Source organism: Mytilus galloprovincialis, chromosome 11 (assembly GCF_965363235.1).
Source record: "Mytilus galloprovincialis chromosome 11, xbMytGall1.hap1.1, whole genome shotgun sequence".
Lineage (NCBI taxonomy): Eukaryota > Metazoa > Mollusca > Bivalvia > Mytilida > Mytilidae > Mytilus > Mytilus galloprovincialis.
The window spans coordinates 47,143,221-47,155,759 of record NC_134848.1 but is presented as its reverse complement, the minus strand read 5'-3'; the positions used below and the strand labels follow the sequence as shown (position 1 = coordinate 47,155,759).

The following is a 12,539-nucleotide window of genomic DNA, read 5'->3' as shown; positions in this document are numbered from 1 at the left end:
CCCTTCAATAATCTTTTGAAGGATTGAAGCAAGGGTTTCAAAGTAGAAACTAGAACTTACAGCTAAAACAGCATACATATATTTGGGTCATTTTAACTATTCTTGTTATAAGAACAAAATATATGTCGTTATGCAAACAAAGTTAAGAAACTGAATTGTATTTGAATACCTATACATAAACTTTATCACCGACAGTTTTTTTAACAAACAAATTGATAGAATATAGACACCGTTCATTCCTGGAAACAAAATTACTATTCGGTTTGGGCTTTGCGAATTATTGAAGACTGTACGATGACCCAAAGCTGTTAATGTATGTGTCCTTTCGTCTCTTGTGCAGATTTGTCTCCTTAGCAATTATACCACTTCTTCCTTTATATATCCGAAGTATTACATTCGAAATTACCAGTGTTATGTTGTAGGATAAAAGTACTAGTATTTAAAAGTGTCAATAGTCGTTTAAAAACACAGGCAATGTATTTTTATATTTATTTTCATTTTATACATAGCACTATTCAATAACATGATATAATACAGAAACATGCATTATGCATATTTTTAAAAGCCAAAACAATAAATATATTATTGAAAACATAAAGTTAATAAGATAAATATACTGACTGACTAAATTTTAGTATTGCACAAGCATCTGAACATAATCATATATTTTTTAATCAATGCGAATGATGTTTCTTTCAAATCCGATTTAAATTCGAGAGTGGTACAATGTTATTGGAGTGGTTCACTACTATAATTGGTTCTCCTCTTCTATGTATATATTCGGTGTTTGTACTCGGAAACTGCAAATAACGCAGAATTTCAATAATTTCTGTCGTATGTTATTTTTGAAACCTTCGTGGACAAAAGCATACACGAATGGATTCATACAAGAATTAGCATACGAGAGTGTATTGGCTAATAATTTGATAAACAATGTTGTGTCTGTTCTCGGAAAATTTGAATCGAATTTTAAGCAAATAGCAATAACATGAACCGGTAACCAACATATGATAAATAACACAAAAACAAAAGCTACCATTTTTGTCACTCGCTTTTTCGATCGAGATTTCCTTTCTGTGTTCTCTGCGTCAATTCTATTCACACTGTTTCTCCTCTAAAACAAAGCAGGATAATAAGTATAATGTAGGATAATCTGTACAACTCAGTTTTAGTATTAATAATAGAGCAAAAATGTTTGCTCTTCTTGGACATATGAATTTACATTAGGTTTAAGGTCGAGTAAGTGTTAATGAATCTTTACTAAACCCGTTCTGCTGTCTTTGGATTACTTTTTTTTTGTACTCATGACTACCTACATGTATGTAGGAAATCATCGCTTTTTGTGCACCAGGTTCTTTTTTGTAGTTTAACATTCGATCATGATGTTCTTAATGTGACAAAACTAAATAGAGAACAACTAGTTCTACCTGATAATAAAAAAGAAGCATTAAGAGTCATCGATCACCTTTTGTGCATATGTAGGACTCTACAGTGCGATGGTACTCTAAAATGCGACGGTCACTGTAAAGTGCAATGATACATGCTATATGTGATGGTGTCAAACGCTAAAGTGCAATGGTTGTTTTAGTTTAGTGCGTATATATTACACTTTAAATTTGCATGAAAATACGGATTTTTTGTGTTATTAAAATTTGCTGTTACAAAATGATAGAAATTATTTTTTATTACTACCACTGGTCGATGCCTCTGCTGGTGGACTATTAGTCCCCGAGGGTATCACCAGCCCAGTAGCCAGTACTTCGGTACTGGCATGAAAATACGGATTTTTTGTGTTATTAAAATTTGCTGTTACAAAATGATAGAAATTATTTTTTATTACTACCACTGGGTCGATGCCTCTGCTGGTGGACTATTAGTCTCCGAGGGTATCACCAGCCCAGTAGCCAGTACTTCGGTACTGGCATGAAAATACAGATTTTTTGTGTTATTAAAATTTGCTGTTACAAAATGATAGAAATTATGTTTTATTACTACCACTGGGTCGATGCCTCTGCTGGTGGACTACACTCATATGCGGCTTAGCTTAGCGAAAGGTAGTGCGACGTAATCAGTCAAACAAACTTTATTAGATTGACTCTATAAGGAACGATAGTTTCCATTGGTCAATTCAAACCTTCGACCTCACACCTTCAAAAATAGAACACACATACTATAACGTTGAATGGACTGATTAATATTCACGTATCTGGTCAAGGTCGTTTAAAGCTTCCATCGACATATTCTCATACATGATTCCAATCACAATTCTAGCTTTTATAAATGTGCATGTGAAATTGATTGGTTTTATAGTTTTCTGCAATTGGTAGTAAAGTTTAAACTTTAAAATCTTAACAGTTTTCACATCTAAATATTCAATTTAAATGTCTCCTCTAGATCAAGGGACGACATCAAAAGTTCAATGTAGGATAAAAAAAAAAAACACCAATTCACATATTTTTTCATTTATTCCTCCCCCCCCCCCTTGCTTATCCTGCATTTTCTTTTACTCAATGGACTCGATAAATAACGTTGTACTTGAAAGATGAAACCGTACTTTTCTACAAACACTTCATATTCTTTTCCAAGTTTTATGTATTCGACATAGGATAGCGATTTTTTTCTGATTCCGTTTACTTGAAGAAAAAAAAATTCCGAAATTGTAAGTAAATTCATAACATGTAACCAACCATGCTTTGTTAAGAAAAAAACGGAGATGGCCAATCATGGCACAGGGGATGATTAAATGTAGTTCATAAACTCCAACGATATATTTCATTAGGTTTTGCTATTCTCGGTTGAAAAACGAACGTAAATTATATATTGTAAATATTTATAGACCGTTGGTTTTCCCGTTTAGATGGTTTTACACTAGTAATTTTGGGGACCTTTATAGCTTGTTGTTCAGTGGCTCCGTGCTGAAGGCCGTACATTGACCTATCATGGTTTACTTTTATAAATTGTTATTTGGATGGGGAGTTGTCTCATTGGCATTCACACCACATCCTCCTATATATATGTAAATAGACACAAACAGTTTAAAAAAGTGTTTATTCATTAAATCATTCAAATGTATCGATAGAAAGGTGAGTTTCTTCTTGTGCATGCATTTAGTCATCCTTAATTTCTTGATATTTTGTTTATCAGTTTATCATACACGTTTCGTTTTGTATTTCATTTTAAATACGAATACATACTACATATACTTTAGCGGAAAGTTCAACAATGTTATGCAGCTCTATTCTTACAGTATAAAATTGAAAGATAAATCTTCATCCATTTAAAATTGAAAACAGTACATTTATATGTAAAAAAAGAAGATGTGGTATGATTGCCAATGAGACAACTATCCACAAGAGACCAAAATGACACAGAAATTAACAACTATAGGTCACCTTGCGGCTTTCAATAATGAGCAAAGCCCATACCGCATAGTCAGCTATAAAAGGCCCCGAATTCAAACAAGAGAATTGTTCCTTATAAGCTACGATTTCTCACAAATTTGAAGTATTAATTTATCATTTAGTTCCACACATGCATAAGAAATAATCTTCGCCGATGTAACATTTCAACTTATTACAACAACATGCCTTCACTGAATTCATTCAGGTGCACCAATGATACGATTAAAGTTATTTTGTTTCTATCTTTGGGGGACAATTTCCTCCGTTTATGATACGCTTATAGCTACATTTTTGTACTGTGTGTATGTTTTATAGCATGAAAATAATAAAAGAGGAATGTCAGTGCAACCACTGATTAATGATTGTAATGGATCAGTATTATGAGATACTTATTATAAGTGACTACGACATTGTTAGGATTATAACCTATCGTCAGTATGAAAGAAATTAAAAGTGGTTCATATATTCATCCGTATATAAAAGCGGCTCATGTATTTTATTTTATCCTTATATTTCTTATCATGCCGGGTACAAGATAATTGAGTTGCTTCATGCAAAGAACTTAGAATATTACTTAAAACAAACTATCGGGTTGTTGTCTCTTTGGCACATTCCCCATTTCCATTCACAATTTTATCAGTATAATATTTCGACCCCACTATTTGAAGTTAATAACTATCAGTATAATATTTCGACCCCACTTTTTGAAGTTAATAAAACATTTATTTATTTCTTTTGACCAAAGGTTTGTAAACTATACAAATCATTGTTTTTACGTTCGTAGTAACATATATATAGTAAATTCCATTGTCGGTCACCTGTGTCAATTCACGTGCACACTTATTACATTGTTGTTGTATTTAAATCTTTCGGCCAATGAAATGAGACGTAACAAGTTGTTTTGTTTGTGATACGCCAGAATGTTATCAATGAACTATCAAACGCTAAAGTCGACTGCATTTCAGTATATTAGTCCCCGAGGGTATCACCAGCCCAGTAGCCAGTACTTCGGTAATGGCATGAAAATACGGATTTTTTTGTGTTATTAAACTTTGCTGTTACAAAATGATAGAAATTATTTTTTATTACTACCACTGGGTCGATGCCTCTGCTGGTGGACTATTAGTCCCCGAGCGTATCACCAGCCCAGTAGCCAGTACTTCGGTACTGGCATGAAAATACGGATTTTTTTGTGTTATTAAAATTTGCTGTTACAAAATGATAGAAATTATTTTTTATTATTAAAGTATGACATCTAAAGTACGATTATCTGACATGCCAAAGGGCGACTCTCAAACAAGTAATAGATTGAGCTAGTTATAAAACAAAGTTTAATCCGCCAATTTCTACAAAACAAAATGTCTGGAACAAGTTATGAAAATGGCATTTGTTATCTATTCGCTTGATGTATTTGATCTTTTGATTTTACTTTTAGATTAGGAACTTTTGGTTTGGAATTTTTCTGCGGAGTTCGGTTTTAATGGTATTTTATTTTTTCCTTATAGCTCTTCGTTTATTGTTATATTAATTAAACAAGCAGCTTTTTTTTCTCTTATGAAATGTTTTACACTGGTCAATGTGTAGCCCTATATAATTTGATATGTGATGTTGACTAAAACTTCATGTTGAATGCCGTGTGGTTATTATTGAAAGTAAAATGGTTACATTGCATTTGCTAGTATATACTTTATGAACCTGTTTCAATTCATCAGCCTGTAATATTGAGGTACTCGTTTGTTGCAGTATTTCATATTTGTTTTTCGTACATTGTTTTATATATATGTAAGTTTTTACTGGTTTGAATTTTTAATGCACTGGTCGATTTAATCCTTTTTTTGTATACACAAATTAGCAAAGGCAACTTAACCCATTATACGCAAGTACAAATAAAACTTGGAAAACTAGAAACAGAACAACTGGATCCCCATAAAAAGTTGATCTCAGGTGCGCCGAAAGGGAAAGCTAATCTTTTTCCATAAGCGGAACCCGTCGTGTTGCTCATGTTAGTTTACACCCGTTATTAAGTCCTATTCGGTAGATCCAATTTAGAAAAAGAGGATGGTTGTTACAGTAAACTTAGTACACATCGCAATTCGTGAACTAGATATTATGTATTGTCGTATAACTCGAGATAGCGTCAGTTGTATTTTCAAATGTGTGATTTTTACTTTTCAAATTATAACTCTTGGTTTGTTAGCTTCCTTGTAAGTAATGAAAAATTATCGAAGCTGACCTCACCTCTTATGTCATACAGTTTTGTTTCTCAACCGATCTATATTTGAAATCTAGATGTAAGTCAAGATATGAAGAAGACTAAAAATGTTTCCTATTAAATTTTTATGTATAGTTCGAATTGATAGATGCGTTCCGCATAGCCACACAACTTTCAATTATTTAGTCAGAGGACAGTATCTTTATTTTGGATATGTATATCAGAACTCTAATTACGTTAAAGGACAATGCTAGATGGTGTTATGCTTTTTTAAACAGCTCTCATGTGTGAAGTTAACCTCATATGAATAAAATAACATTTCAATATTAAAGGCAATAACAGGAATAAATTCGGTTTCACCTGTTGAATAATGACAATCAGACATCGAAATATGACGATAATTTAACAAATGACCAAAACTGCAAACGATATCACGAAGTTAGTGACATCCAATTCAAAGCGATAGCTATTGATAATAAGGCAATAATAATCAAAACCAAGGAGTAAACAAAGACTCACAAAACCAAAGGACATTTACATCAACAGTTATAAATAATAAATAAGAAACAACACGAAATCCACAAAAAACCGGGAGTGAAATGAGGTGCTCCAAAAAGGTAAGCATTTCCTGCACCGTATACGGCACCCGTCGTGTTATTTCTTTGTTCAGTTCAGTAATGATGGAAGGTTATTATGACTGAGGAAGAATATCATATATGATTTCTGACACACTTTTGTCATAATGGCCAATCAACTCATGATGGCGACCGTAACATTTTTGAGTGATGACCTTAATTTGATGAATTCATAGCCCTGTCTTAGCAGTTTTTGAGAAAGCAGTATCCTCGTTCAACAAAATCAAGGTAAAAGTATGTTCTCTTATCAGATGGTGTTAATGAAGAAAACAATTTACCATATATGTGTTCAATGTTGCTACCGATACCAATTGTTTATGTATCATGCCATTTGACACTAACATGTCGTAAAGTACTTACCGCTGACGAAGCAGTTTGATTAACTGGTTTCCTCCATAAAGTACGTAAAATGATAAAATAACAAACTGTCATGATTATAAAAGGGAGAACAAATGTTGTCAAAACAACTGTTAATGTAAAGGCTTTATCCAATAGTTCTGATGGCCATTGCGCCTGGCATACCGTTGATGTTCTATTTTCATGTTCAGACACCGTGACATGTGCCTTAGTAAAAATGATGTATGGGCTGCATATCAATACCGATACTGCCAAAAAAAAAAAAAGAGATGTCAGAAGGAGAAATGTTAGAAATGGTCTGCGAAATAGAAAAAAAATACATTTAATTACTATTTTTGCACTTTGTATAAGTCTGATTCCTACCGCCTTATTAACATATGAATATATATATACAAATTATTAACACACAAGGCTCCGTGTTGAAAATTGCACTTTGACCTAACATGATTTACTTTTACAAAGTGTGACTTTATATCTACACACTGTTTGACACAGATTTACACGAATATGAGCTACCGATAAAGAATGATAACCGTTTTAGAACTTACACAAGTATCACAACGGGTTAAACATACGGTGCAGGATCTCCTTACACTTCCGGAGCACCTGAGATCCCCCGGTTTTTTTGTGGCGTTCTTCTTTCTTGATCTTTATATTTCTATGTTGTGTTTTGTGTATTGTTGTGCGTTAGTATGGTCATGTATTTGTTTATCTTGCGTTCTCAGACTATTTTGTTACTTATGAGTTGGAATGTCCATTCAGTGTGTTTCGTCCCTCTCATGTCTCTTTATGAATAAACAGTATGACACATATTCAGTAAATGTATCTATATTTTGAATCCTTTTCTTACCTGTCCATATGAGGATGTTAATTGCTACAGCTTTCCGTAGTGTCCTCCACTTTATGGAATTGACAGGATTAACAATGGCGTGATAACGGTCTACTGTCAGAGCTGATAATGTCCAACAAGTGGCATACAGAGTAACCTATGAAAATAATTGATAAAGGTTAGTTCTTTGTTCTATGTGTTATGTATACAATCATAATCTAAGAGCCATTATTTTACCTCTGAAATAATCTGAAATGAAACAAGATATTAGAAATCGTTTAAGCCTTTAAACATATTTTTAGCCTAGTAATACTTGAACGACCTAATTGGACAATTTAATTAAATAAAGATAAATAGTGTATAATCCCACATAACAATGGCATAATAAGTAAATGTTTTGAAACCAGCTTCTGTCATTTAATTCCTTCTAAACCAGATATTAAAACATTTATATTTTTCTTGGTGGTTAAAATTTATCTATATATATGTGCATTTAGATTAACTGATAATACTACAAGAGTCTTAAGAAACACATACCACAGCTTTTCATATGATTTTCGAGGAAACAATTCAGTTCACTGAACACAAACACTAAGAGACTAGACCGTAAATTTAAACGAACAGCTACCACAATATGCACAAGGAGAAAATGATACGCCTGTCCACGGTTTACAGGAATTTTCATTTTCTTCATTATACTAAATGCACATGAGTAAAACAATCATGCGTAAAAATCTAATATTATTTGGTACCTTCGTCTTTCTTTAGAAGAAAATGATTAAAAAACAACATGTTATAAATTAACTCCTTTCTTGATTGATTTAAGTCAAGAACGCTCAAGGCCAAATATGCCTCCGTCCCAATTATGCAATGGTTACATAAACTACACTAAAACCCTTGATAAATGGTTTAATTTCGGCGCCTAGTGAGTTTTCTACTATAACTAGTCGGTGCTAATAAAACAACTAATTAAAAATTTCTTTTTGTAATAAAACCTGTAAAAATAGTAAATTAACCATAATTTTCACCACCGGAAAGGAATCTCTGCTGGTAGACAATCTGTCCCCAAGTATTCTACCAGTCTGGTAGCATAACAGCATGACTAGTGGAAAGAAAATATTATACTGGATGACACACCGCCCAGGATAAAAAGGTGTCAATCGGATGTTGCCAAGGACACAACAACACCGATTTATCAGGTGTCCCCAAAATCATCTTAAGTTTGTGACCAGGCTTCGTTTTTTTCTCTATCGATTTATGAGTTTCGAACAGCGGTATACTACTGTTCCCTTTATTCCAGTGGAAAAACCCTTTGGGTGAGTTAATTCAATAACGTAATTTTGATAGTTCTTTTACACTCTTTATACTACATTCCCAATTTATTTTTTATTTGACAAAGGGTCGTTTGATCAATCTTATAAAACACTATTTGATTGCAACTCGTATTCAACCTTTTTGTTTCTAACTAGAAAGATTCATATGCTAGATATTCTTATAAGAAGTATGATCAGATGAGTCATACATTTTTACCTTTACAATATAAGTGTACATTTCGCCAGAAAAGTTAATCGACATGCTATAGGTTTTTCTAAATTATATTTGATTAATAAATTCAAAAACACTTACTGATATCTTGATGATATGATTAGTTACAAATTAAGGAATTCTCGAAACATAAACGTACTGCTGTAATTTACCCAAAGAAAATGACTTTAAATAAACCAAAATATTAACAGTAATAGCTGTCCTTTACTAAAACAAAATATGACAATGTTACATCAGAAACTGTACACGCACACACGGATAACAATGACCGTGTATTATAAGTAAATTTCGTTACCACAAATTAATTTACACGTTTACTGACATCTTCCATAGATAAAAAAAAATTGTCTTTACAAGTTTTGCTGGTTCTCAAACTTATTTTAAACGGAAAGATACATCTTTAATTGTACGGTGGTTTTGGTATCCGAGCTCGGAAATAATCAAACGATTGGATTAACTGATTAACCGTTAAATAAACTTATATATTAAATACCAATTGAACACTGTTCTTAAATCTGTGATTATCAATTTTCTTGGTATAAATATTGATTTTGTTATCAGTAAATTAAAAACTCTGTCGATACTAATATTTACTCATTTTTCCATGACTGTTACTGGCCGTCTTTAGAATAAATCCTTATATTCTAAAAGTGTACTGATTAAAAACATACCTGTGTTGACAAGTGATGTGATTCAACGGATCCTATTATTATTGTGTATCTTTGTATAATGATATATGTGGAATGATGACGAATAAATAAGTTTGAAATAACGGATAGACAACCATATAATATGAAAATACAGTCTTTTCTGCAGTTTTTTAGGCGAATAAAAAGTAAGAACAAACATATATGATGATATCTTGCTTCACATAATTTAGTACACACATATGACTTTGATATGACAACAGTATAGATTTTACAAACCTTTAATTTGTGTAGACGACTTTTTTATACTGGCAGGTAAAAAAAAAAAATTCAAATTAAAAGAGAAATACTCACATACAATAAATAGTTTGTTAGCTTGCAGATGAGGTTTCCAAAAATCCAACTTGGCATAACCGTTTGCAGTAATGTAATAGGGACCACAAATAGTATGAACATCAAATCAGTGAACGCCAGATTTATCATGTAAACGTTTGGCACTGAACGCTCCTCGTAACGTAACTTAACGAAGATGACTAGCCCATTTCCTATCGTTCCAACAATCACAATTAAACCCCATGTAACACAAACTAGTATGTTGTATGGTGACCGTACTGTTTCTAGTGGAGTCTCGTGAGATCCTAATGAGTTTGAAAATACGGTTTGGTTAATTGATGCTGTCGGCATTTGCAATGTTTGTTGTTGTTTCCTGAAAAGAAAAAAAAATGTTTTCGACGTTTGTAATTAACTTTAGATAGCCATAATTTATGTGTGACTAATTTTATAATGTAAGCACCTTTAGCGGTCTTTTTAGGTCCAGAAACTACCTTCTATAAGCATAACCTTAATATGTATGAGGCCAATTCGCATTCGTTTGTTACAAATAACACTTTGTGAGGCACATGCTAAAATACCAAAATGACATCAAAATCTAATAGTAAGCAAATTTCTACAAATATTCACTGCTGTAAATCATCCAAAATCTACATAAGGTGTATAAATTAAACAGAATAAATAGTTTGTTGACATTCAATCATCGATTTTGTGCTGTTTGTATTAATAATTATGGTTTCTTGTTCAATATTTTTTATTTATTCATGTTGAATGTATCTGAGTAGTTATTAAAGTACAAGGCTTATAATTTGATGTGTCAGACGCGCGTCTACATAAGACTCATTAGTGATACTCATATTAAAATAGTGAGAAAGAAAAATTAGTATAAAGTTGAAGAGCAGTGAGGACCTGAAATTCCAAAAAGGTGTGCCAAATACTGCTAAGGTAATCTATCCCTAGGATAAGAAAATCCTTGACATTTTTTTTGCAAATAGTAAATTTATGAAAATGACCATACATGTACAATGGATATTCATGTCAACATTTAGGTGCAGACTAATGGGCTGGTGATACATACGGGGACGAAACATCCACCAGCAGTGGCAAAAGCAAAAGTTCAGTCGAAAAGCAACAGAACACAATAAACAAAGAAAACTGAAGACTGTACCCCCACCCCCCCCCCCCCCCGCAAAATAAAAGTATTCTCATGTGCTCCGGATCAGTAAGCAGATGTTACCCCACGTTGGCACCCGCCTAAAATGTTCATATTTGTATGCGTATTGTTAAAATTAGCGTGCGTTCCACCAAAATGAGAAGATAAGTTTTTTCTGTTCTTTCTATTACCTACCTTTACTGTTGAACTATCTAATCATAAATCATCCAATTGAAAGCAAATTCAGATTTCCCTCATTAATTATTCTCCTTTAAATTCACAAGTAGAGTTTCTGGAAGTTTTAAAAAAGGAGCACGCGAATTAGTCTTATAAGAGAATAAGAGAGTTTGTTTGCAAATAGATACGCTGTATCCGTGTTGATTGATTTTGCAAGTACGTTACTAAGGATAGGACATTTATAAATATTTTCATATTTCCTATCAATTTCTTTTTTGAATTATTTAATAATTCCCTTGTGAGTTACGACTCGAAATATTATACTTGTCATATAAACCATTCATATTAAACGATGATTATCACAATTTAGGATAACATTTATACATTGATTCGTTGATTCTGTTATTTTATTGTTGTGTTACACGTTCATACAGCTCTTAATTATTAATGTCTTAATTGCATAAAGTATCAAACTATTGACTATGACAGAAATATGATAAAATAAGTAAACCCAACGTTAATTATACACTGTTAAAAATATGTTTTAAACAAACCGAAATGGAAATGAAAGCTAATTCTGGTATTCCTTTATATATTATCAGTAAATAAACTCATTAACGGTACCACGATTAAAATTATGTAGACAGGACGTGCTTTATTATAACAACAAGTTTTGTAAAACAAAATATAAATCATATTCACAATTTTAAAACAAATTACTGTCTAGTCAAACCTACATATAAAATCGACTCACCGAAATTGAGACTTGTGTTACCAAGGATATTCAAATTTAAAAGCAGAATCTGCTAACCCTTCCGGAGCACCTTAGATCACCCCTAGTTTTTTGGTGGGGTTCGTGTTGTTTATTCTTTAGTTTTCTATGTTGTGTCATATGTGCTGTTGTTTGTTTGTCCTTTTCACTTTTAGCCATGGCGTTGTCAGTTAGTTTTAGATTTATGAGTTTGACTGTCCCTTTGGTATCTTTCGTGCCTTTCATATACAAACTTGCAAAGCCAAGGCAAAAACACAAACAAAGACCACCAAAAGACATACAACAACAATCAACAAACCAGCTATACTAAAAACGTAATAACACGAACCTCACCTAAATGATTTTAACTTCACCAATTGGAACTCGTCATTTCCCACAGATCTGATCTACCGAATATGACTTACCACCAGGTTTGTATTTGTAGCAGCAACACAACAAGTGAAAGTGTAGAAGAGAATCTGTTAACATTTCCAGAGAACCT

The 12,539-nt window shown here is 32.5% G+C and overlaps 1 protein-coding gene across 1 annotated transcript; it reads right to left on the bottom strand.

Annotated features, from left to right (window-relative positions):
- Positions 1–484: 484 nt before the first annotated feature.
- Positions 485–11,446, bottom strand: LOC143051189 (galanin receptor type 2-like). Its single transcript, XM_076224176.1, has 5 exons — positions 11,305–11,446; positions 9,981–10,332; positions 7,456–7,591; positions 6,609–6,853; positions 485–1,114 (listed from the first exon to the last, which is right to left on the bottom strand). The coding sequence occupies exons 2-5, from the start codon at positions 10,308–10,310 to the stop codon at positions 749–751; spliced, it is 1,077 nt and encodes a 358-aa protein (XP_076080291.1). The 5' UTR covers positions 10,311–10,332; positions 11,305–11,446; the 3' UTR covers positions 485–748.
- Positions 11,447–12,539: the final 1,093 nt, after the last annotated feature.

What these genes read in the sequence shown, in the direction of transcription:
- LOC143051189 (XM_076224176.1), bottom strand. Translation starts at nt 10,310, where the DNA reads ATGCCGACAGCATCAATTAACCAAACCGTATTTTCAAACTCATTAGGA. An exon ending in TAACAAACTATTTATTGTAT is followed by an intron (nt 7,592 to 9,980) that starts GTGAGTATTTCT and finishes TTATTTTCATAG; the next exon opens with GTTACTCTGTATGCCACTTG. An exon ending in TAACATCCTCATATGGACAG is followed by an intron (nt 6,854 to 7,455) that starts GTAAGAAAAGGA and finishes TTTTTTTGGCAG; the next exon opens with TATCGGTATTGATATGCAGC.